The sequence below is a fragment of the Haemorhous mexicanus genome, chromosome 28 (assembly GCF_027477595.1).
Source record: "Haemorhous mexicanus isolate bHaeMex1 chromosome 28, bHaeMex1.pri, whole genome shotgun sequence".
NCBI lineage: Eukaryota > Metazoa > Chordata > Aves > Passeriformes > Fringillidae > Haemorhous > Haemorhous mexicanus.
The window spans coordinates 3,455,365-3,479,862 of record NC_082368.1 but is presented as its reverse complement, the minus strand read 5'-3'; the positions used below and the strand labels follow the sequence as shown (position 1 = coordinate 3,479,862).

Genomic DNA, 24,498 nt, shown 5'->3' with positions numbered 1-24,498 from the left:
TGCCACGGACAGGCCGCACACTGGTGGTTTACAAAAGAGACTTTATTGCTGCGCTGCTGCCTGGGCACAGCTAGGGACAGGCAAGGATCACCCGGGGGCTTCTGCCGCCCTGGCCCTGCTGTCCCGGCCCTTCAGCTCAGAGAAAACCCGCGTGAAAACTGCCTGTGGGCCCGCAGGAGATTCTGTGAGGGCTGGTGAGCTGCTGGCTCACACGGGGCTGGGAAGCACCAGCAGCCAAGAGCCAGTGCCTGGTGCCTCCCCACACCGGGAGCCTCGGGGCCACCGGTGTCTCAGGGCTGCCTGCAGCCGGCACACGGAACCGACCGGTCACACCTTCTGTGGGGAGGGAAGCTGTGGCAGGACCCCGAGGATGGGACAGCACTGTTTGAAGGAAAATAATTCTTAAAGGTAAAGCAAGTTTATATATTGGGTTATGTGAACAGCAGCAGCCTCGTGCTGGGGGAGGAGGATGGGGAATGCAAGGCTGGGGCTTGCAGCGGGGACTGAATATGTAAGAGCCAAGCTGGGCTTAGCCAGGCAGAGCCCCCAAGGCACCATGTGCTGCCTTCATACTGCCTCACTCAGGACATGGAGTGAAGCTGCAGAAAGCAGGACACAGGGAGGAAAGCTCAGGACTGTGGGCATGGGCATGGGCATGAGCTGTGCCAGGACCCCTGCAGGAAGCAGATGCTCAGAAATGCACAAGGTCCAGTGCTGGGCAGGTGTCAAGGCCTTTTTCTGATGGTCTAGACGCTCACATGGCAGCAGTGCATCCCATATCCCTCTGGAAACAAGTTCCTAGCTGAGGCAGCTGCTCCAGCACCGCTGCCTGGGTGTCCTCCTCTCCCAGGGCAGCAAGCATGGACCCCACTGCCTGCTGCCACCACCTCTGTGGGTGTGGAGGGAGCAGATCCAGCAGCCCACCTCCATGCTGCTCCCTGCCCCTGGGACTCCTCCTGGCTCTCTGGCAGATCCCTGACCCGTGTGGGAACCCTGCAGCTTGTGCTGTTCCTGCCACGGCCCCGGGGCACAGCGGGGAGGAGCAGTGAGCCCCAGCTGTGTGACACCCCTCAGGCCCAGCTGCAGGGTGGCTTCGTGCAAAGAGTCCTTGGGAGGGCAGAGAGAAGCAGCCCCACCTGCCCCAGGCCAGCTCAGCTTTGCCCTGTGCTGTCCAACAACAGGATTTGCTCAGCTCTTCCCTCCCGTGCACCGGCTGCATCCCAGTTCCTCTGGTCCCCCGAAGGAGCAGCCGGTTTGGGTGCTGGGAGTCTTCTTGCCTGTGGAGTGGCTGCACAGCCTGGCATAGGGGGCCAGGTGGTGTGGGCTGGTGGGCTACTTGCAGGAAGCTTTCTTGACACCAGGTTTTTCTTATGGAGGACTCTTGAACTTTCAGCTGTACAGCTTCTTGGGATCAGCACTCTCCAGCTAGGTCAGGGCCCTGTCACTCAAAGCACATCTTCAGGTGTGGGGCAAGAAGGCTGCAGCAGGAATGGTCTCCGAGGGTGATTTAGTAGTGTAAGAAAAACAGTTCCGTGTTCCTAATGTTTATGTGCTAAAACTAAAATATAAAATACACCTTGTACAAGCAGGCAGGGGATCGGCATCGGTTCTGCAGGGTAAGAAGGATGCATTGTGTACACTTCCCTGGGGCTCCAGGGCAGGGAGAGCTCGAAATGTGAGTGATACTGTGTTCAGCTGTCATCCACAACCTTTGTGCTCTGCAGCCCGTCCTACTCGCTGTCACTCTTGTCCACCAGTACCGCGTCAGTCTCCTCCGTGATCTCCAGCAGGGTGTGCATGTCGGGGCTCTCCCCACGCATCAGATCTGAATTTTCTCCTTCCTCTCCACCAACCTCCACCAGCTCTGTGGCTTTCACCTCCACCTCACCCTCTCTGATTTTCTTGACATGGAAAGTGAAGGGTGGAACTTTGTAGACAGCTGTCTTGGACCTGGCATAGATGGTGTGGTCTGGGGTGAAAGACTTCCTCAGTTTGTCCCGAGAGCTCTTCATCTTCTCCCTCCTTTCATTAGTCACAATTTTAGTGCCCAGTTTGTTCATCCTCTTCTCCAGGTTGTGGCGGGTCTTCTCCAAGTTGTGGCGGGTCTTCTCCAGGTTTTCCTTGGTCTTTAGCTTAGTCTTTTCCATCTTCTCCTTTGAGAATGCCTTCTTAAAGTCATCCACCCTTTTCATGCCGCTCCTTTTGATGCGTTCTGCCCGTGACTCTTCGATAATCTCCTCAATCTCCACCTCCTCATCTGAGGAGAGCTGGATGTGGTCCTCCTCCGCATGGTCCTCACCCACAGGGACCTCCTCACCCTCACCTTCCTTCTCCAGCTTTTCACCTTCCTTTAGGGACTTGCTGATGCTCAGTTTAGATGGGAGCTTCACTTCATCCTGCAAGACACAGAGCGGAGCCAGTGAGACACACAGACACCAGCAACCCCGGAGCCAGCCCGTCCTCCCTCCCACGGCGCCACAGAGACATCAGCCTCCACCCAGCTAAACACACCCAGGTACCTCAGGCCTGGGCTCATCCTCCCTTACTGCAGCTGATAAGTCATTGTGAAGAGGATCTGCTTAGGACTCTCCCGTACCAGGACTCAGACACCAGCTCTGCTCACTCTAGGCCAGCTCCAAACTCATCTGTGATGCCAGAAGTATGGGAAAGGCAGCCCAGCACTGAAACTGGAGCCCTTTCCCTTCTTTCTCTGTCTGTGCCACAGTCCTGTGCCTTCCAGTTTCATCTTTATCCCAGACCTGGCCATCGCAGCTCCTCACTCCAGGAACATGTGGACCACCAGGACAGTGGTCTTCAGGTCTCCAGCCTGGGCAGGTCCAGCTGTGGCCCTGAGCACAGCACAGGGCTGCAGAGACACAGCCAGAGCTGAGTCTGGCCACAGCACCAGCATGCACACTCTGTCCTGGCCGCCCCCAGGCTGCACTCAGACTTTCCCAAGGCCTCAGGATCCAGATGTGGGGCTGGGAAATCTCTTGGGATGCAGCAGGCTGCCCTGTTTTCCTATTTCTCCACTGGGGAATAAGTTAGAGAATTTGCCCAAGTCCATGTCTGGAGATAGTGGAAACAGTGGTCCAAACTCACACAGCCTGGTCTGCAAGGAGACACAGCTCTACTTGGGACAGGGCTGGATTCATTCAGCTTCTCCACGAGCCTGAGCCAGCCAAGTTCCTGATCCCAGTGGCAGAGGACAAACATGTGCCTGGGAGAGGGGCACAGGTCTGGAGTGGGATTGGTTTTCATCTGAGCAGCACATAGCATGCGTCCCTGCTGCAGTGATTCACCTCTCTGTTCCCCGGACAGGCTGGAAATAGCCCATCACTGTACAGAGCCTCACAGCTGCAGGGCTGCAGCTCACGCTTGGAAATTTATTGCCCAAGCAGTTTTAATCTACAGAGCTGGGTGGGAGAGATGGGAGCTGCCAGGACCAGCCTGTCAGGAATCCAGCAGCAGCCAAAGGGCAATGTGTGGAACGGGCACGCAGCATGCTGAGCTGCTGGGCTGAGGTTTGGAGAAGAGCCTGGGCAGCAGGACAGCCAGGTGCCATTCTGAGCCCTGGGGCAGGCAGCAGCAGAACAGAGCAAGGACGGGATGCCAGTTCTGCACTGGAAATCAAGGGGCAGCCCCTGCTGTACCCCAAGTGCTTGAAGTGCATGGCAAACCCTGGAACACCAGCAGTGATTTGCCTGCCCCTGGCTTGGGGACGTGCCCAGGGTGACTTTGCTGTGGCACCTCCCATGCTCTGCGTGTCACAGCAGCTGCCACTGCTCCACTGCAGCTGTGCACGAAGGAGCTGCACAGGTGCAAAGAGCCAGGACAGGGGGATGGTCATTCCCTCAGGCATGAGGAGGGCTGTTCCTAGTGCTGTTGTGGGACAGAACATCCTGGTCCCTGCTCAGAGCCGGAAGGGACGGCGTGTGCGCACACCCTCGCCCTGAGCACTGTCCCACTGCATGCACTGCCCTGCCTCATCAAGGTCACTGCCACTCTGTGGCTCTGGCCTGAGCTCCTGGACAAGGGCTGGAGGAGATGCCCTCCCTGCAGACAGGGGTGCTGTCTCCAGCCCTCTGTGCTGTCCCCAGCCCTGCCTTCCCTTCCACCCCTGGAGAAGTGACACAACTCATTGAATACGTGACTCCAGCACAGCTTCACCTGCGTGAAATCCAGATGCTCTCAGCTGCTTTCTCATTTTTTCCCCAAGCACAGGTACTGGTCCTTGGCCAGCTGAAGTTCTGGAAGCACAAGGGCATCTGGAGAAGATTTTGTGAGCAGTGGAAAGCCAGCTCCATGGAGCACTGGGCTCAGTGGGGATGGCACGGGCTGCAGTGTCTGTGGTGAAAGCACAGTGCCTGCTGGAGGAGAGCTTTCATTCTGGGTTTTCTTCAGAGCAGAGAACTATGCTGGGTGAAGCTCTTCACCCTCCAGATCACAGGTCAGGTCTCATATACTTTGTGGAGATTAAGGTGAAGTGGCCAACATGTGTTTTCTTCATTTGATGAGCCACTTCAGCAGAAAACAATACACACATTCTCCAGAGGGCCAGGTCAGTCCAGGGCAAACCCACATCAGGGGGAAGTCAGGGATCCTGTTCTCCACAACAACACCTGCCAGAGCAATCCCAGAAAATTCCAGGGACCCTGCCCAGCTAGCAGAACATCAGGAACTCCAGCCACTTCCTTCCCTCTGAGGCAACACAATGAGCCAGAACAAAGGCATCCCCCTCTTGCCTGGCACAGCTGTCCCTGGAAAGGGGCCATATCCTGCAAACCCTGATCCTATCAGCCCCTTGTGAGCTCCAGAATATGTGTTTGCAGAAAGAAGCACCACCTCAAATCTCCACGTCTGTCACATAAACAACAAGCTTTCCTCACCTTTCCTTGTGCTACACCAGTATATCCAGCTCTTGACTGAATTTTCTGATGTGATGGGATGGGATGGGCTGTGCCAGCAATGCTCCCATCCAGCCTCAGCAGCATCCTTCAGCTCTTCCCTCACAGCCACAAAGACATGGCCAGCAGCAGCTTTGGATACATGGCACAGTATCCAAACAACAATCCCTCTTGGGGTGCCTGCAGCTCCCTAATCCTGCATTTCACCTGGAGAGCAGCAGCTGCCCAGCTCTGTGATCCCACGGGCTGCTCTCTCACTACTCCCACTCTGCCAGCCCTGCTCCGTCCCCACAGCCCAACCCCAGCCTGGCAGTGCTCACAGCTCTGCTGTTGTCTCTGTCAGGAGGCACCTCATGGATCAGACCCAGAGGCACAGAGGGAGCACAGCCCTTCCCATACGTGAGGATCCCAGCCTCCCCCCTTGGGACATCTTCCAAGAGCTTTTCTCCAGCTGTGTTTGGGAAACCCTTCATGTCCTGCTCCTGGCCTCTCTCTCTCTCCTAGGCATAATTCCTACATTTCCCACCCTCAGCCCACCTCTTCCTTACTGATTGCTGATCTGACCAGTAGATACCAGCTGGGGGACCACTGGTAGTGTGCTAAGGGACAGTCCCCAGAGTCCAAGCTCGCCTGCATTCAGGGAGCATTCCTGTGGGTTCAGGCGCAGCACAGCTGGTGTGAGAACATCCACAGCTCTGGCACATCTTAATGGGAACCAGCACGTTCTGCTGAGCAAACCCTGCATGAACCTCCCCCCTGCACCCAGGCACTGCCCAAAAGCCACCAAGAGTCTCCTCCTCCCTGCCCAGGAGGTTTCTCCAGTGGGAAAGGGGAAGGGGAACTGCCTGGTTTGGGCAGCACATGCCTGCAGACACAGGCATGGAGGATAATGGGACATGACTGAAACAATCAAGAACCATCCCAGGCCCATGGCTGGCTGCTGCACAAATCTTTGCTCCATCTGAGCAAGGCACTATGCTCTCTGCACTTCATTTTACTCATGACTCATCCAGTTGAGCCACATTTTTAACACCAGGCATTCTATTTTTACTTAGAAAACACTGATCCTGAAGTGGGCGAGTCCAAAATCCTGGGTCTTGGCATCCCTGCCTGTCGGGGTGTTCAAAACCTGGCTCCCAATCAGCAGAGGCAAATCAGTTCTGTCCTCTCTGCTTGCATCCAACTGGCACAAGGACAGCGAGTAAACAACGTTTTTCAGAAGATTTTGTTACCAGCAGCAGCAAACTCCGTGTACAGTGCAGAGCTGCACCCAGCAGCAGGACAGGGACAGGGAGCCTGCATTATCCCTGCAGCACAGAGCTCCCGGGATCAGCTGTGCTTTGGGAAGCTCCCTGGCACTGGGCCGGTCCATCTGTGGACTTTGTGGGCACCCAGAGGGGCCCCAGTGCCCACAGCCAGCCCCAAGGGCAGCTGGCTGCCAGCTGCTCTGTGTCCTCCTACTTCAAAAGCTGTTGGATCCTCAGCAGTCTCCCCAGAGTGGGCTTTTATCTGACATTGTTTTCGAGTTCCCTGGCAGTGAGTCACCCGCAGCCCACGGCCATGGACACCAGCCTGGTTGCTACAACACACGTAAACACTTCCCCTGGTGTATAAAAGGCCAAGGAGACACAGAGCTGAGCTGCATTCCCAGTAAGTGTGTAAGGAACTGAGTCCCAGCACTCCCAGCCACTCTGCTCTCCAGTTGGAAGGTTTAATGGAAGGTTCTCACATGCACATGCAAATCACATCTGCAATTCATTTCACTCCGTTATTTTTACACAACTGCAACAGCACAAACAGAGAGTTTGGTTGATGTTTGCAGCAGTAACATGCAGAAAACGACCAGCTCACATTCCTGGGCTCCACTATGACCAAATCAGGCTGATCCCAACACTTTGTGAGCTGGAGCCCCTCCTGCACCCACCCTGGGCAGCACAGCCTGCCCCTGGCCTCGGGGAGGCTGGGGGAGGATTAGGAGGAGCTTGGGCAGCAAACAGCCCTCCAGGTCAGGTCAAACTGTGCCAGAGAACAAGTTCTGCTCCCGTTTCCATGATAACTGCTCTGCTGTGCCAGGCCTCAGAGGACACTGTTTTGTGCTGACCTTCCAGCAGTGTCATGGGAAGGAGGATTAGCTATTCCTGAGTAACAACAGCATGCCTGAGAAGCACACTGAACATAGCAGGGCTCAGGAGTGTCCAGATACCCTGCACAGAGGGGGCTGTGCTTTCCTCTCCAGTGCCTTGGTGGAACAGACCTTTTTCTGTGGAGACTGAAATTGCTAGTTTGCTAGATTTTTTATTTTACTAGGTCACAAAAAAAGAAGAGGCTTTTCTTACATCTGACATTCGCCTTGAAAAGGAGAAGTTTTCCCTGGCAGCTTTGAGCAGTGACCACATTTCCTAGACTTGGTTCACCCTCACCTGGCTCTTGGAATATTCCTGTCCATCCAGGTGGCCATTCCCACTGGACAGCACATGCTGCTGGGTGACCCCCAAAGGGCAGCTGGAGCTTGGGGTGTTTTATCCAGTAGCTGCACAATGACAGGAAGGCAACAGGCCACTGTGGCCTCTGTGGACTAAATGTTATATGAACAACAGTTAAAGCCACCACTCCAGTGTGTGGAGGACCTGACTCTGAGCAAGCAGCCCCAGGGGCTGTGGCCAGAGAGAAATGGGAGATGCTGCAGGGGCTGCCCGAAACATTGGAAGTTTATGTCACAGTTTGTGCTCTATGCCTGTTTTACCTGTTTAAAACAACAACTTCAAACCATATCACAATCACAAACTAACGCTCACAAGAAGCCTGAGGAGGTGGGTGTTCCAGGGCTGCATTTCACAGGAAGAAATGGCAGCTCAAAGAACAGGTGGGATTTGCCCAGTCACAGCAGAGCCAACTGCCCCGGCCACTTGCCATTTTTCATGCAAGCCACACAGCAGCTCCTCCTGAGGGAAAATCCCAGCTCCTCACACCCACGCTCATGCAGCAAGCACATTAGTCAGCAGCAGGATCAGCCTTGGAGGTCTGAGAGCCCGAGGCAGCCCCAAGCAGGCGAGAAGCAAAGGCTCAGAATCAGCAGCTCAGAATCAGCAGCTTCAGAAGAGGTTCAGAGATCTTCGGGGGGGTGCCGCTGACGAGGCCCTAAACTGCTGCCTCCTCCTGTGTCTTCTGCTGCCCTGGGCCTGTCTCCACGGGCTGGGCTCAGAGGGCAGTCCCTGGCGAAGACTCAAGGCATACCCGTGGCATCTTCTCGGGCTAAGATGAGGAAAACTGCATTTCAATGGCCGGGGAAAGGAAGCACAATGGAAACACTTACCTGTTCCTTCCAGGAATCTGATTGAGAACAACAGTGATCCGGGTTAGCATCAGAACAGGCAGAGAGAAAAGGCACAGGGGCATGTTTTAGTCAAGGGAGAAGCCAGGAAGAAGAATTTGACAGAAAAGAGTCAGCAAAGATCTGTGAGATGGAAGAGTGTCTGTCTCTGATGCAGAGGGTCCCAGGAGACACAGGATCCCTTCTGTGGGTTCAGGCAGTGACACTGCCACAGGGCCAGACTCTGCTCACAATCACAGGGCTTCAGTGTCACCTGTTGGGGACATGTCTCCCTTTGCGGTGGTATAGCTGAACTCAGAGTTTGTTTGTAAGATCATGAAAAAAAGGGTGGTGATTTTAAAGCCCTGTGTTTATTGATTGAAGTGCAGAGGCTGCAGAGATTGAAACAGGCGGGTGCAACTCCAGAACTCTATCTGCTGGTTTTGTCACGTACTGACCTTACCCTAAAGCAGCGCCAGATAATTCCCAGCAGCTCCCAGATCTCTGCACCCAGTGACACAGCAAAGTCAGGCATGGCCTTGACTCTGGGTTCCAAGGGTTGGACAAAGTTTGTGTCCAAGAGTGCCAAGAGGTTCATGAAAAGAGAAGCCTCAAGCCTTAGAGATGAGACATTTGAGTCCTGCAGTAAGAAGTCACCAAGGAATATTGCTGAGGTAAAAAAAATCTAAAATATGAGGGGAGAAAGCAAATCAGGTTGGAATTAGGTAAATGTTGAAGGGATAAATAATTCATTCTCTAGTAGCATCTCCCTGCCTAGCAGAGTCCTCCCAGTCTCTGTAATTCTGGGTGTTGTGCAATCTGCCTGGCACTTCTTTCTATCAGGCACATCCAGTTACCCTGTGTCCTGGAAGCTGTGTCTGAAAAGCTGGAGCTGCCTCATGAGCTGTGAGAAACAGGCACTTGGGACAGACACCAGAGCTGGTGCTAAGGAAGGGAGGGAGGGTGGGGAGAGGAGGAGGCTGTGCTTGGAAAAATGCTTTTGCCTTTAATGAGTCAGAAGACAGGGAGAGCTGTAGGAAACAGAGAAGTAAATAGATTGAGAGTGAAAGGGAGCTTTTTTCCCCTCTGACAGCATTACAATTTTTTGATACCATTATCAGTCAGTTTGTACCACTGGCTTTGCTCTCAGGTCTACTCCTCCCGGATAAATCTGTCTGAGCTGATTGATGACTCTGGAGCTGCTCCTGAACAGCAAAGCAGCAAAGATGGGGTTTGTATTACAGATCCTTTGCAGACACTGACATTTGCATCCTCACATAAAGCTGGAGACTAAACATCCTGAGACTTTTTATTCTAAATATTTGATTTTCCTTTACTGATACTGCACATTTTGTTTCTGCTCTTTGTCTATCTCACAGCTGGACCCACAATACTTCAGGTGTATTGTAGGAGATCTTGCAGAATCAAGTGGAAAATCCCAAATGGGATAAAAGAGGGCTAAGCCTGTTGCTGAATAGTTTATAAGTCATTGCTGTGCCCTCTGGATTGTGCACATGAGAGGCCTGAGGGAGGAATTTGTGATAGGAGGGATATTACCTTGGGTTTGTTCTCATGAGCCACTACTCATCCAATCTAACCCTATCCCAATGGCTGGGCATTGGCCCTTTGCTCTGAGGCAATTTGTGGCTGCACAGCTCAGCCTGGAACTATAATGGTGAAAGGATTTTAGCAAAGCAAACAGTTCTGGCACCAACTGCTTATAAATAATAGCTGAGCAATGAAATATTAATGCAGTTGATACTAGACTGCAACAGAGAAATCCATGCTCCAGAGTCTACTGGTAGACTGGTAATCTGCACTAAAAGAAATCCTAAGAGTCAGAGCTATTAACATCCTGACTTTTTTTAAGGCTCAGTCTCCTCTGAATTATTATCTTGAAACTCTAATAGTTCCATGATATGCAGAGAATATGCAAGATTTTTGTACATCAGGATGTTTATGTGGTTCCCCTGCAATGGAGGCAGCACTGACAGGAGCTGCTTTAGACTGGATTTGCAGTCAACCTGCCTTTTATTTTAAAGTATTATCAGAAACCTGCTTTTTATTTTAAAGTATTATCAGAAAATAAATACAGTGACTGCTGCAATGCAAATCCCTGCTGTGACCCACTGGGAAGAGGGATGGATGTTCCAGCACACAGAGCTCTCAGCCACGTGGAGCCAGCTGGTCTTGCAGGAGAAGCACCCTGTGGGTACCTGGTGCTGTGCCTATCCCAGTGCTGTCCTCCAAATTGCTCTGGAAATTCCTGTTTACTTTTTAATGCTGGCAGCACAGAACTGCAGGCACGTCACCCACCGAGGCTGTCCCTCAGGGCTGTGGATCTTCCTGGCTCTTGTCAATGCTCCACTCATCATGAATGAGTTTCTGAATGATTAATTTGAAACAAAACCACAGCTCAGGGCAGCTGCCATTCTGTTTGGGCAGAGGAGGAAGGCTGTAGCCTGGGGGCAGTGGGTTTGTATGCCCTGGGGTCCCTGCCCTGTGCTTCTCCTCAGCTCCCTGAGCTCATGTCTTTTTCCACACTCTTTTTGAGGAGCACAGACCCAAAACTGAGGCAGTTCAGTTCTGGCTCCTGAATCTGTCACACTAATGTGTGGGTTTGAAATCTCCCCCTCCTTCTCTCCACGTACAGTCTCCCATCCCTATAAGGCCCATGCCAGCACAAAGCCAGGCTGGGCTATTTATATTTCCCTGCCCAGCCCTACCCACCCAACACTGCATGGCTGGGATCCAGGTCCCACCCTGCTCTCCCAACAGCACAGCCCTTCCCACGAAAACTCACATCTCACACAGCTCAGAGCAGTCACCAGAGCCCCCTGAAGAGCAGATGAGCCCCAAGGGAGCCTCCCAAGAGGACAGCGTGGGGAGCACACACTCACACCCTCAGACAAAGCTGCTCTTCCCAACAAAAACACTGCACATCCCCAGAGCTCCCAGAGCTCAGCCCACACAAGCCTCAAAATAAAGGACCGGCACACTTTAGAAATTCAATACTGCGTGTGCGTGCCGAGTGCTGCAGGGGTTTGTCCAGCTGTAACAAAATCAGCCTCTGGCATTTGCAGGAATAAGTTTAATTGTCAAAAACAGTTTAGAGGAAAATGCCAAGCTTACATAAACTGCCACGTGCTGCTCTCCAGCTCTCACAAAGTCTGGTTTCAGAGCAGTAGCTGCTTGCACAGGACATCCATTATTTAACCATGAACTGCAGTAACCAGCCCCATGTTGAGGATCCTAAAACCAGGAGATTTGGGATGAAGTCACTTTAGTTTGTTTTTATTAGCAACCACTCTCACGGAATTTTTTGGTGTCCTGATTTCTCTGAAAGACAGGAGCCCAGGACAGAGGCACAAAGGAAGCTCTGAGCTCTGCTCCCAGGGGCTGCTGAGCAGTGCAGGCATTCACTGACATCAGACTTTTTAGGAAGGTAAGTTCTGCACTGAACATCTATGTACACAATGGCCTGTTAAGGCTGTCACCTCTGCTTGGCTCAGCAAGTTTTCAAATGAGAAAGGTGGGGCAATTTGGAGGGGTATGGTTGTTTTTGAGTTTTATTCTAAAGAATTGATCTAATTTCCTATATTAAGTCTATACAAAAACTCTTTACTCAGAGAAATCAGACCAGCTCCGGGCAAAATCAGCTCAAAGAGGGTAAGCAAGTGAGAAAACACAAGCATGGACGGGACTGAGAGTGATGCCTGTAAATGCTCTGCTCAGTACCTCCCCTCAGCCAGGACATGGGAGTGATATCCAGCCCTGCACTTTCTCCCCCAGATTTTGAAACCACTTCAACAAATGTGCTCAGGATCATGCCACAGGTCAGGCTTTCCCTGATAAAAATTTGGTTTTCATCTCCTCCTAATCTACAACAAGCAAAACACAATTCTCACAGGCAGTCTGACTTCCCTCCGAGCTACAGAAGATCTTATTTGCACTCCTGAAATAATCCCTCCACAACGGCTGAAACTTCAGGACTCAATACTGAGAGAATAATCAAACATCAAGAACCAGAAAAGAGGTTATTTATCTTTACTTCTTTTATTTCACCCAACTGCAGAACTGTGCAATATTGAACCCTATTAGAGCAGGACTCTTGCTCTGCTCGGATCTCTCACCCGAAAACAGCCACGCTGCTGTAAAAAATTATGGAATTTTTTACATCTCTAAGGATGAGTTTATCTCTTGCTCTCCAAAAGAAATGACTAATAAATCTTTGGACTTTTTGCCACAGCAACTGGAAACACACAGGAGTCACCCCCAGCTTGGGAAAGCAGCTTTCCCTGAGTCAGAGAGGAGCGATAATGTGCTCAGCACTGCAGAATTAATGACATGACCAGTAACCAACAGACACTTGGGTAGGTGGGGGTCTGAGAAGTGAGACACCCAATTAGATGGGAGTTATTTTGTAATTATTTGGTTTTAACTGTAGACACGGTTAGGGAAGCACAGTGAATTGCTAGTTAACCCCCAGGGTGGATCCCATGCTTTCCCTCCGGGGCCGGGTGTGCTCCATTCCCACGGAAGTGCCAGCATGTCCATGAGGGCACAAACAGATCCATTTCACATGGTGCAAACCCTGGAAAACTCCTTACTTGTGCTCTGTGACATTCAAATCACACTAAATTCCATGTTGGGAATTCATCCCAAATCCCAAATAATTCCTTCCCCTAATAGCTCCATGATTCCTCAAGCCCCTGGCACAGCCCCTGGCCAAAGGATTCTTTCTGAGGCTGCTCTGTCCTCACCACAGCAGCAGGGGCAGGTCCCAAGCCTTTAGAAACAGGATTGCTTTTTCATATTAGAAAAGAAACTCTGCTCAATATCAATAAGCTACAGCAAACCAACACAAACTGCTCATGAAACACTAACCTGCAGATGTTTGGGATGCTTCCCAAGGACCTTGAACCCTGCCAACTTCCTACCTATTTCCGTAACTGACATGGAATGTTATGTTTAAACAATTCCCTCCACTCCTCTCATTTTGCAGTGGTCATTGCTTCTATTTTATTTTTCCATGGATAGATTGGTACAAAGAGCTTGTACTAAATCCACACACACTATATCTGGCTGTAATTGGTTGTGTTTCCTGTATGATCTGAACGGGCTTTCAGCCGTTCAGTTGTGATAAAACAACAAATGCTCAAGCTCTGAACCAAGAAGTCCCACAGGTACGTGTCTGACCCCTGAGCCTGTCATGAGCCACTCGCCCTCAAACCTCACAAAATGACCATTCTCCCTTTTATTCTGCTTTTCTTCTCTCTCTTCCCATGATCAGCACTCGAAGCTTCTCCATTTGTTCCTAGTGCTGGCTATTATTAACCCAGAGCATTCAGCTCTAGCATTAACTGTTTCACTCACTTTTCTCCCCCGGCCCAATAGAAGAGTTTGCTGTGATGCAGAAATCTAACTCCAGGCAGGAAACCTGACAGAATCATGTTCCTCTCTCTCTCCTGTTTAATATTGAGTGAAAACTCCAACTCTTAGTGCAGGGGGTGAACATAAAGCAAACCAAAGCTGTTATTGAGACCAAACAAGAAGGCGGTTCAAGGCTTGCAGGATGCAGAAGAAAGAAGATGGGAATTGTACAAGCCCTCAGCAAAGGCCACCACCCCGAGCACTGCCAAGCTCAGGGGGCTGGGCTGGATTTTCTCTGACAGTTCTGTCTGCCCTGGCTGGACAGATTAACCCTGAGGCTGGGGTTACTATCACTTGTTACCAGATGCATGTCACAAATTTGAAATATCATCGGTCTCCACGTAGCCATACACATGGTGTTTCTTGGTAGAAGGCACGTTGGCAGATGGATTTCCAACACCCCCTTCTAGATCCCAGAGCACTATTGCTCTTTGTTGAGCTAAGCAGTTAAATCAGGTTATTTTGATACTTATGGCCCCTTGCAGTGAGTTCTCAGGGCAGGGAACACACGAGTGATCTCTACCTGCATTAAAATTCCTGATAAATGGGACAACTCTGTCAAACTTTGTCTTAGGACACGCAGCAAATGTTAAACCACCAATGAGAGTGACGGGGAACCCGCCTCAGCTTGGACTGCCAGACAGTCTGGGCAGTTTGGGAGAGGGCTGGGCCGAACATGCAGCGTGACAGGACCCTTAGTCAAGAAAACACCCACTAACAGGACGTAAAGACATCATGAAACTGTTCCTTACCTGATAGATCATGACTTTGAAGTTCCTACGTTTCAGGAGCTCCGCTTCGTTGGCCTCCAGCTTCTTGATCTGCCCGGCTTGCTTCTCCAGGTTCTGCCTCACCGTTTTCACGTTGACGCTCACCTTGCGCACCTTCTCCAGCATTTTGTTGACGGTGTTGCTGGTGGTGGTGTGTGCCTTGGTCAGCTTGGTCAGCTCTCCCTGGATGCTGGTCACTGCGCTATCCATCTCCTGCTGTCTCTCCTCCAGCTGTGTTTGGGTCAGCTGGATCTGATCCACGGCTCCGATGATCTTGTCCAGAAGGGTCAGCACCATCACGCCGTTGATCTGGTCTGGTTTGATGGGCTCCTCGGGCGCTTGCTCCTCCGAGGTCTCAGAAACAGTGGGTGGCTCGATGATTTGCAAGGTGGTGTCCTCCATGGTGGCTCGGGAGTCCTGGCTCACCCGGTGAAGCTGTCACTGCAGGGAGAGAGCTGGGAAAACTGAGCCCGAGCCTCGGCTAAACTCCGCGCTGGGAGAGCCGCCAGGAATGGGGAGCGCAGCGAGCGAGCGGCTGTGCTGAAATTCAAATGGCACAGCCCCGCACGGCCGGCCACTGGAACTGCCCTGCAAAATTTTCCAGCCTTGCAGGTCATTGGCTGACTCCACCTCAGCTATAGAAAAGGAGCTGCTGCCAAATGCCTGCTGACCCACCCTTTTGAAATGATTAAAATAGTTGGAGGGGAGACGATGGCTCTGCAGGCAAACACAAGCACGGCTCAGCCAGGAATGCAAAGCTCTGGAACTGCAGCTGCCCCTTCTTTACTCTCAGTCTAAAGGCACTGAAGTAACAGGAGGAAAAAACAAAATCCTTTAGTAAACGGCTCGGGAAGCTGCTGGGAAGAGAGTGGGAAGCAAGCAGCCCCATCTGGGCACAGCTGTGTGCACTGAAGGCTTTAAACAACTTTTTTAAGGTTTAAACTGCACATGCTGAAGTTCAGCTGGAAGTTCAGACCTTCTGCCAATATTTAGGTTTGGGGTTTTATCTCCAGGACTATGACAGCCTGAATTTCAGTGTTTTAAAGAAATGCTACAATTTGAATTCAGCAATTACAGCATGAAAACTGGACTGGAATGTAAGATACAAGTCTGTATCTTAGGAATGCCCCCTCCCAGGTACATGTATGTACAAGAGGCACACATGGTACGTGCAGGGTGCAACTCGTCTCCGCACAGATTTAACTCAGAGAAGGACAATTCCCTCCTGAAGTGAGGCAGCTGGGCACTCCCCCTAAAGGAGCTCTCCCAGCTCTGCAGTCCTCGAGTCTCCTGCAGGTCCTGTCACCAGACTTTAAATGCAGGTCACAGCTTGTAAACAAAGCCCAAATTACTCGTGGATTTAGTGGTAAAAGCCCTAAATTATTCAAAACAGGGTGACACATGGGAAATGCCGCCACAGACCTTGCAACAACCCAGCTGAACACGCCAGGAATGTGGAGAAGGAAAGTTCAGCTCTGGGGAGTGACCCTGGGCCAGAGCCTTCTCTGCTTCTGGGGCTCTCCCAGCCAGAGGGAACCGAGTGCCCAGGGACAGAGCTGCCACCTGGGAAGGCTGTGGGCACACTGGGAAGGTGGCAGCTTCCCTCATTCTTTGACAAGGGGTATTCACCCTCAGCACTGCTGCCAGGCCAAGCCTGCTCCCAGCCTTTGCCACTGGCTGGCAAACTCCAGGCTCCCCTAAAGGAGCTCTCCCAGCTCTGCAATCCTTGAGCCTCCTGCAGGTCCTGTCACCAGACTTTAAATGCGGGACACTGCTTGTAAACAAAGCCCAAATTATTAATGGATTTAGTGGTAAAAAATCAAAATTTTTCAAAACAGGGGGACACACAGAAGAAGCCACCAGACCTTGCAACAACCCAGCTCCAGGAATATGGAGAAGGAAAGTTCAGCTCTGGGGAGTGACCCTGGGCCAGAGCCTTCTCTGCTTCTGGGGCTGTCTCAGCCAGAGGGAACCGAGTGCCCACGGACAGAGCTGCCACCTGGGAAGGCTGTGGGCACACTGGGAAGGTGGCAGCTTCCCTCATTCTTTGACAAGGGGTATTCACCCTCAGCACTGCTGCCAGGCCGAGCCCAGGGCTCCTCCCAGCTCAGCTGCCTCAGGGCAGACCGGGAGAAATGATCCAACTGGGCAACCCCGACATCCCACAGATGCAGAGGGACATTGTTCATTGACAATGTCACAGCAGTCAGCACTTTCCCTGCTGTGTGCCTGCCCCGTGACTGCTCGCTGTCCCCACTGACCTGGGCCTGGTGGCTCTGGGATCACAGGATTGCACCCTGTGCCCCCACAGCAGCTGTGAAAAATGCGTGTTTTATGGTTGGCTTTTGGCAAATATTAAAATGAATATTATATGTGTTATGTTAGAAGGTTATGCTGTTTTAATTCTCTTAAGTAGTGTGTTAAATATAATTTTAGGCTATAACAAAATGTTAAAATAGAAAATATGCTATGTAGGATACTTTTTTTAAAGAAAGAACTCGTAGTGAGATGGCAGCCACAGGTCACCTAAATCTTTCAGAGAAAGAGAATTTATTGCTCCATTATCAGAAGAAATGAACTTCTTCCTGCCTTGCTCAGCCCTGAAAATGCTGTCAGGATTCAGAGGAAGAAGCTGACACTGCCCAGACAGAATTCTGTGTTTGAATGGAATTTATGCATCATGGATGAGGTGTATGAATATGCAACAGGCTGTTGCTTTTAAGGGTTAATCCTCTGTTAACGTGGGTCCTTTTTCGGGCTTATTTTGCCCAGAAAGAGGAACCTGGACTGTCTGTAACTCTTTGTTCTTATTGTTCATATTGTCCTAAATCCTAATTGTCCAAATTTTTATTACTCTAATTACATTGCTATTTTTATAACCATTTTATTACTACTAAACTTTTAAAAATTTTAAAAACAAGTGATTGGCGTTTTCCACACAGTGACGTCACGACGCCGCTCGTGACGTCACTCCCCGCGGCGCGGTGTCGCCTCTATCATCACTTCCGGGGCGGGGCCGCGCGCGGTCGCCAGGAGACGTGCGCGTGACGCGCGGACGGGAGCCGGGTCGGGTCAGGCGGCGGCGGCGGCAGCAGCGACAGCGGCGGCAGGTAATGGCGGGGACCGGGACGGAACGGGATGGAACGGGGATGGATATGATGGGAACGGGGTGAGGTGGGGTGGGGACGCCGGGCCGGGCTCCAGGTGCAGCTGAGCTGTGGCGCGGCGGCGGAGGCGGGAAGGCCTCGTTCCGTACCCCGGCCCGGTTCTCACGGCTCATCTCCGCAGAGGCCGCGGCGGGAGCGGCGCCGCCATGGGGGAGCTGTTCCGCAGCGAGGAGATGACCCTGGCGCAGCTGTTCCTGCAGTCCGAGGCCGCCTACTGCTGTGTCAGCGAGCTGGGCGAGCTGGGCAAGGTCCAGTTTCGCGACGTGAGTGTCCCCGGGGCGGTGGCGGCACCGGGAGCCCGCGGGATCGGGAGCGGGGCCGGTGGGGCGGGCGTTTGCTGAGTGCCGTGTCTCTCCCTGCAGCTGAACCCCGACGTGAACGTGTTCCACCGTAAATTCGTCAATGAGGTCCGGAGGTGCGAGGAGATGGACCGAAAGCTCCGTACGTTCCCGTTGGGGTAGATGTGGCTCTGACTCTGCAGATTTTGGTTAAAAAATAAAAATATTAATAATAGAAAAAAGACAAATAGTGAAGGGAGGCTGAAGCCGCAGGGCAGAGTGGTGTTAAAAACACCAATCACATGTTTTTAAAATTTTAGAAGTTTAATAGTAATAAAATGGTTATAAAAATAGCAATATAATTACAGTAATAAAAATTTGGACAATTAGGATTTAGGACAATATGAGACAATAGAAACAAAGAGTTACAGACAGTCCAGGTTCCTCTTTCTGGGCAAAATAAGCCCGAAAAAGGACCCACGTTAACAGAGGATTAACCCTTAAAAGCAACAGCCTGTTGCATATTCATACACCTCATCCATGATGCATCAATTCCATTCAAACACAGAATTCTGTCTGGGCAGTGTCAGCTTCTTCCTCTGAATCCTGACAGCATTTTCAGGGCTGAGCAAGGCAGGAAGAAGTTAATTTCTTCTGATAATGGAGCAATAAATTCTCTTTCTCTGAAAGATTTAGGTGTCCTGTGGCTGCTGTCTGGTGCGAATACCTCATTCCTTTCTTTTAAAAAAAATCCCACATATATAGTTTCTATTTTAATATTTTGTTATAACCTAAAACTATATCTAACACCCTACTTTAAAAAATGAATACAGCATAACCTTCTAACATAACACATATAATATTCATTTGAATATTTGCATAAAGCAAATCATAAAATACACATTTTTCACAGGGGTCAGGGCACAGGCAGGGCTCAATGCCTCCAGGGATTCACCTCCCCCCTGGAAAAATAACTCTAGCCAAAACAGACACCTTGGAATAGGAGGTGAAGGAATCAGCTGCTGCTGGGGCCAGGTGCAGGTTGGGGGAACTGTTTGACACTGAAATGTCTGTAATTAACACTTTGAATGCTGTCTCTGCAGGGTTTGTGGAGAAGGAGATTAAAAAGGCAAACATTCCTATCATGGACACTGGTGAAAACCCAGAGGTGCCTTTTCCACGTGACATGATTGACCTGGAGGTAATGATGTGTGGAGAGTTAAACTAGGATTTGATTCTGGATGGAAACAGAGGAAATTGTCTCTGTGGGTTGATACTTGCAGGATTTAGTGGCAGGGGGACATTAGCTCAGTCTCCAGCTGTCCTGGAAGCAGCTCTGCCAGCTCACATTGTCCAAATACACAAGTGAGAGTCCTCAGTAGGAATTTCACCACTGAAATGAGCCAAAAACTGCTGGAACCACATGGTTTATGGTGGTAGGTCATAAAGTTTATCACGGTTTTATTGATTTGAAGAAACTCTATCAATCCAGTCCATAAAAGTCTGGCTGAGTGTGAGAAGTCTGCAGTTGCCTGCAGATGTGGCAGATCTGTGGATCTGTGCCACAGCAGGCTGGAGATGCACCTGTAAATCCTGTAAAACTCAAATTGGGTGGGGATGTGAAGCATCTCACTTGCCTCTCTGCTGACAGACTGAACAGCACTTAATTATGGAATTAAGTCCTTTTTCTTTCTCCTTTTCACATTTTCCAGGCAAACTTTGAGAAGATTGAAAATGAGCTTAAAGAAATCAACACCAATCAGGAGGCTCTGAAGAGAAACTTCTTGGAGCTGACAGAATTAAAGTTTATACTGCGTAAAACTCAGCAGTTTTTTGATGAGGTCAGAATACCAGTGGGGTTTAACACTTGGGGAGCTGGTTCTTTTCATAGAAATGACCATTTTTATTTCAAATATATTTTAGTTGCTGTTTTGGACAGCAGGGTCATTTTATGCTTTGTTTGAGGAAGCTGCACAAGTTGTTTTCCATTTTTCATGCAGTACACATAGCTACCCATGATTTACCTCCCACAATGCTGATTTGGGCTTGTTCTAGTTAAGCAATAGTTTGTCTAAAAATTGTATAGAATAATTAAGATGTGAATAGTTTTGAAAGCACATCAACAGCCCCAAAATTTGGTGCTAAAGTGAGCACTGTCCCCAGTGGGTCAGAGTTTCTTTGGTGCACATGCAGAGGACTTAAAATGGAGCTGAATTTTCTTCAGCCTTTAAAGTGTTATGTGGAGATTCATCAGGGTCACAATACAAAGTCCACTGAAGTAATAGATAAATAAATTAATTAATAGAGCCTTTGATCAAACCCTGAAGCTTTCAGAGGTCATTTGTGGAGCAAAGCTGACATTTAAAGTCTTGGACATTTTGTCAGATACCATCTGGGCCAGGAACTGGCAACTTCTGTTGGACCTGAGAGCAGCTTCTCCGATGTCATTCATGGCACTGACATAAATCCTGCTTGGGAGAAGACATAACCCTTCCTTGTAAAGCTGAAGTATCTCAAGAGTCTTGGCAGTTCTCTCAGAGAGCTCCTGTGTGTTTTTCAGGACATGTTTTTGCTGAGTAGATGTCCTGTTTCCTCTAATCTCAGGATTTGATCAAAGAATTCTTAACGGAAATGGCTCCTGCTATTTACAAGGGCTATTGTCAAGTGGAGCTGGACTCCTGCACACTTCAGGCCTTTTATCTAACTGTTTTTTGTTGTTTTGGCACAAGGTGTTGCCTGTTCAGGCACCAAGGTTGGTCCTGTGCCAGTCACAGTCACTGCTGACACAGATAGTGCTGTTGGGCTGTGGGGTTGATTTCAGTACGAAGAACCTCTTTGTCTTCGAGTGTTGGATGTTCACTTACAAGTGTCCCTTGGACAAACAGGATTAACCTGATAATCCATTACTTTGCTGTGTTAAAGTAGCACTGCCTATTCTGAGTGTCATGGAAAACCAAGTGCTGAGCACTTCTGTATTGTGAATGAATCCCAAACTGGTTTGGGGTGGGAGGGACCTTAAAGCTCACCCCCATCCACACCCCTGCCATGGGCAGGGACACCTTCTACTAGATCAGGTTGCTCCAAGCCCCATCCAACATGGCCTTGTTCATTACTGTCCTCTCTGTCCACTGTGGTGGGATGAAGCTAAATTTAAAGATCAAAATCAATTTTCTAAAGAGTCCATGGCAGGTCACCCACAGCCTTACACAAACCAGCCATAGAAAGCTTGGATATGTCTTGCTTCTCTTTCTTAACAGTTTTCTGTAGTAATAAAACAAAACACACCAAATAACATGTGCTGCTCTACATAAAAGCAAACAGAACAGCTCACAGGTGATGTTCAGTAAAATGTAAGTGTGGACAGTTTAAATCTGTCTCAGCTTTCTGTGCTGGGGGAAGCCTGAGCAGCCCAGAGCTGCCTCTGCTCACCATCCCAGAGTGGCCAACTTCCATGCTGCCCTTGCACAGCACTTTCAACACTTGAAGACTACAATAACTTGTAATTAAGACTGTGTTATTCATAGTAATGAGTTGCACAAGAAATGGCTGACTCTCCAATTCCTTCATGCTTGGCTTTTGCTCTCCAGAGTTTGAACATGGTGGGAGGGAGGGAGGGTGGCAGAATGTCCCCTTGTTCTTCCTGTGACCATTCCAGCCCAAGCAGCCATTTCTTGTTCCAACACACCATGTTGATGATTATGCTCCTTTTCTCAGTCTTCTTGTCCTTGCTTATGAAGAGCCATATGAGCTGGAGAGATTTCTCTGAGAGCTTTGCCTAGAGTGTGAGCGTAAAAGAAGACTGGAAAAGTAACGGTTAATGGCATGCAGTCCCTTCTTCCTCCCTCTGACTCTTCTGCCATCTGCTTTTCTCTGTTTGCTTTGCATCTGTCACTTCTGTCTGGCTCTGGGTTAATAGATGGTGACATGAATCCTTTTTAGTTCTTGTCAACGTTTGATTTTTGTCCTGTTTGTGATCTGGAAGGGGCTTGAATTGTATGGGTTTGCACTGGGCATCCAGAACTGTCACAGGGCAGGACTGCAATCATCAGTGGAGAAAATGAACCTTTTTTGAGATTAGAGGTGCTGATCTGGATGCTGATCAGGGGATCAATAAGCAATTTTAAAATGTTTAATTATGAAAGCTCTTGTATTATGCTTCTTGATTACTGCCATGGAAATGCTTGGGAGATTCCAATCCTGAACGACCTCATCTAGTAAAAACTATTCCACAATAGCTCTGACATTTCACTCACTGCTGGCAAAAACTCATATTCAAAGTAGATTTCCCAGAATCCTGTTTTCCTGCACTGGAACTGGATAGTTCTTCCATTTCCACACAGTCTCAATTTTTTACTTCTATTAAATCCCCCAGTAGTGCTTTAGTTATCCTTCCTGCTGCAGAGCTGCTGTTGCTGTGCCATTTCCTTTCTAGAATTGATGTGCTCATCAAATCAGAGTTGTTGAGAAATGAATTTAAGAAACATGGAGTTTGTAATGCAAATAATCCTTGCAAAAGAACGTTTTCTTTTAGTTAAACGGTCGAATCCACATTTATTTTAAATTGTTTTGCTTTGTAATTCCACCCCCTCTAAGCAGGATTTGTCCTGGATAAAGGACACAGAGCCCAAATGGGCCAAGCTAATTTTAAACATATATAACAAATTCTCTCTCAGGTGAGGCAAATCCAAAGGTGCCACATTGTCCTTCCTTTTTCATGAGTCATCTGCTAAAATGTGCTGCACATCACAAAAGATTACCCCAAACAGTGTCTTGGTTACTGGAAATACAATACAAGCCTCTAACAATTGTAACTTACTGTTCTTCAACATCCTGAAATGGAGATGTCAAACAGTCACTGAGATGTTTGGTCTGTGTGTTTCATTTTCAGGTACCAAACTTTCTTATTTTAGTTGTGTTCTCTATGAACTGAATTTCCATTCAGTTTTTGACGTTGCAACAAATTGCCTTAAAGTTGAAAGGATCAGGAATTCCTGTGTTGCCTTTCCAAGCCGAGTGAAGGGCTCCCTCCCTCATGTAACATCCCAAGCTGCAGCAAGTGTGTGTACAAGCAGTTGAGCTGCTTTTGGTGTCAGCCTTGCAAAAACTCTCTTGTATATGGCAAACACAAGCAGGGAAAGTGCTGGGGAGATTTTAACTCTGACACAACTGTTGCCCAGATACAGAGACTGGGGCTAAGTCACTGCACTTGCCACAGGTTTTGCAAGGCTGTGCTCTGTGTGTGTGTGTGGATGTGATGTGTCCTTGGGTCAAACTCTGCCTTCCAGTGTGATTTAAGAAGTTCCCTTGGTGGTTTTGTGGGAAAGAACTCCTGCATTCCACAGAGGGTAGACTTTGGCCCTCTGGTTGTGCTCAGGAACTGTAATCTTTGGCATTTCATTTTATAAGCTGCAGAGGTAGAACTAAATGTGAGGCGGGGTTGAACAAGTGTGAAGATGGTGCACAAGAGGATATGATTTGAGCATCCTTCACCTGAATTTCTGACACTTACAAGGTATATTTCTAAGAATTTTAGCCTGCAAATTGGTTGCAGAGAAGGACAGTGTAAAACTGTCCTGTTTTAGTGCCTTGATGGCCAAGAGATGAGCCATGTTGCCAGCCTGCTCTGAGCAGTGTTTGTGTCTGATGGTGAACCATACAGTGAATAAGGATAAATTAATTTAATATCTGGGGAAATACATGAGTCAAGTGTGTTTCTCTGGTTTGTGCCATTAAAAATGGTTCTTGGGAACATCACTTATGTTTAAAACTTTAATTTTTTTTTTTTAAATTCTGCCTTTCTTCAGACTTATATATCTCCCAGTCCCTTTGTTGCAACAATCCTCAAGCCTTTCTTGTATGGAAGCCCTGCTGAGCCATTCCATTTTTCCTCTTGTTTTTCTCCTTCCATGTGTGACTCTTGCTGTCTTTTCTGTCATCTTGTTCCTCTTTCTGCTGTCTTACGTTTGCTCTTCCTTTTCTTTTCTTTCCTTTCCTTTCTTCTTTTCTTTCTTTGTCTCCCACAACTATCTCCTGGCTCCTCATTCCCTGCATGCCACTAACTGGTTTCATTAGATATTAATTGATTTGTGAATTCAGGCTGAATTGCATCATCAGCAGATGGCGGATCCAGACCTGTTGGAGGAATCCTCTTCACTGCTGGAGCCGAGTGAGATGGGAAGAGGTGCCCCGCTCCGACTCGGGTAATTGCAGTTCAGGATTGCTGGATTAGGGATTATCAACCCTTGGAAGCAGCAATTCTTTGAGCACAGCTGTGCAAATTTTCCACGCCAAGCAGATGAAAGCTAATCTAAAACTGTCTGGTGCTCTCTCTTTTTTTCCTGCCCGTATTCACTTCCCAGTTCATGTTTGTGCTTCACAAGTTTCTCTCTGCAGTTAACAAACTGTTTCTCTCAAGTTTCTCTCTTCACCAAACAGTTAACCCAGTTTGTTCTGTGTTGCTTTCCTCAGACATTCTAAGATCTCAGAGCTTTGTTGAAAGTTGTAGCTGCTGTGGGCACATAATGGTCTGAAATAAGTGTATAGTTCTACATCCTCTTTATCAGCTGCTTCCAGGCTTCCTTGTGTGTTGTGGAATACTTTATCTGGACATGGGGTTTGGTCCAGTGAGGTCTA

General features: G+C 49.3%; 2 protein-coding genes and 1 long non-coding RNA gene across 7 annotated transcripts in view; 1 reads left to right on the top strand and 2 right to left on the bottom strand.

Moving 5' to 3' along the window:
* The window catches only part of ATP6V0A1 (ATPase H+ transporting V0 subunit a1), a 117,067-nt gene that overhangs the window by 67,173 nt on the left and 25,396 nt on the right, over nt 1-24,498 (top strand). For 2 of the 5 annotated variants that reach the window (XM_059869083.1, XM_059869081.1), the window contains exons 2-6: nt 17,707-17,850; nt 17,950-18,028; nt 18,969-19,066; nt 19,578-19,706; nt 23,983-24,065. In XM_059869083.1, the coding sequence (XP_059725066.1) occupies nt 17,734-17,850; nt 17,950-18,028; nt 18,969-19,066; nt 19,578-19,706; nt 23,983-24,065 (506 nt within the window). In that variant the 5' untranslated portion in view covers nt 17,707-17,733. Of the gene's footprint in view, nt 1-17,509; nt 17,531-17,706; nt 17,851-17,949; nt 18,029-18,968; nt 19,067-19,577; nt 19,707-23,961; nt 24,066-24,498 lie in introns of those variants that run through there. The other 3 variants (XM_059869082.1, XM_059869079.1, XM_059869080.1) reach the window with 2 other exon arrangements.
* On the bottom strand, nt 25-15,005 carry CAVIN1 (caveolae associated protein 1). The gene is made up of 2 exons (XM_059869088.1): nt 14,403-15,005; nt 25-2,396 (listed from the first exon to the last, which is right to left on the bottom strand). Exons 1-2 carry the CDS (start codon nt 14,820-14,822, stop codon nt 1,731-1,733), a joined length of 1,086 nt encoding a protein of 361 aa, XP_059725071.1. The 5' UTR covers nt 14,823-15,005; the 3' UTR covers nt 25-1,730.
* On the bottom strand, nt 16,943-18,557 carry LOC132339043 (uncharacterized). Its single transcript, XR_009489597.1, has 2 exons — nt 18,295-18,557; nt 16,943-18,062 (listed from the first exon to the last, which is right to left on the bottom strand). It is a non-coding gene; the product is annotated as an uncharacterized LOC132339043 (long non-coding RNA).

Coding starts and splice junctions, on each gene's coding strand:
- CAVIN1 (XM_059869088.1), bottom strand. CDS start 14,822: ATGGAGGACACCACCTTGCAAATCATCGAGCCACCCACTGTTTCTGAG. Junction 2,397..14,402: donor TCAAAGTCATGATCTATCAG/GTAAGGAACAGT, acceptor TGTGTCTTGCAG/GATGAAGTGAAGCTCCCATC.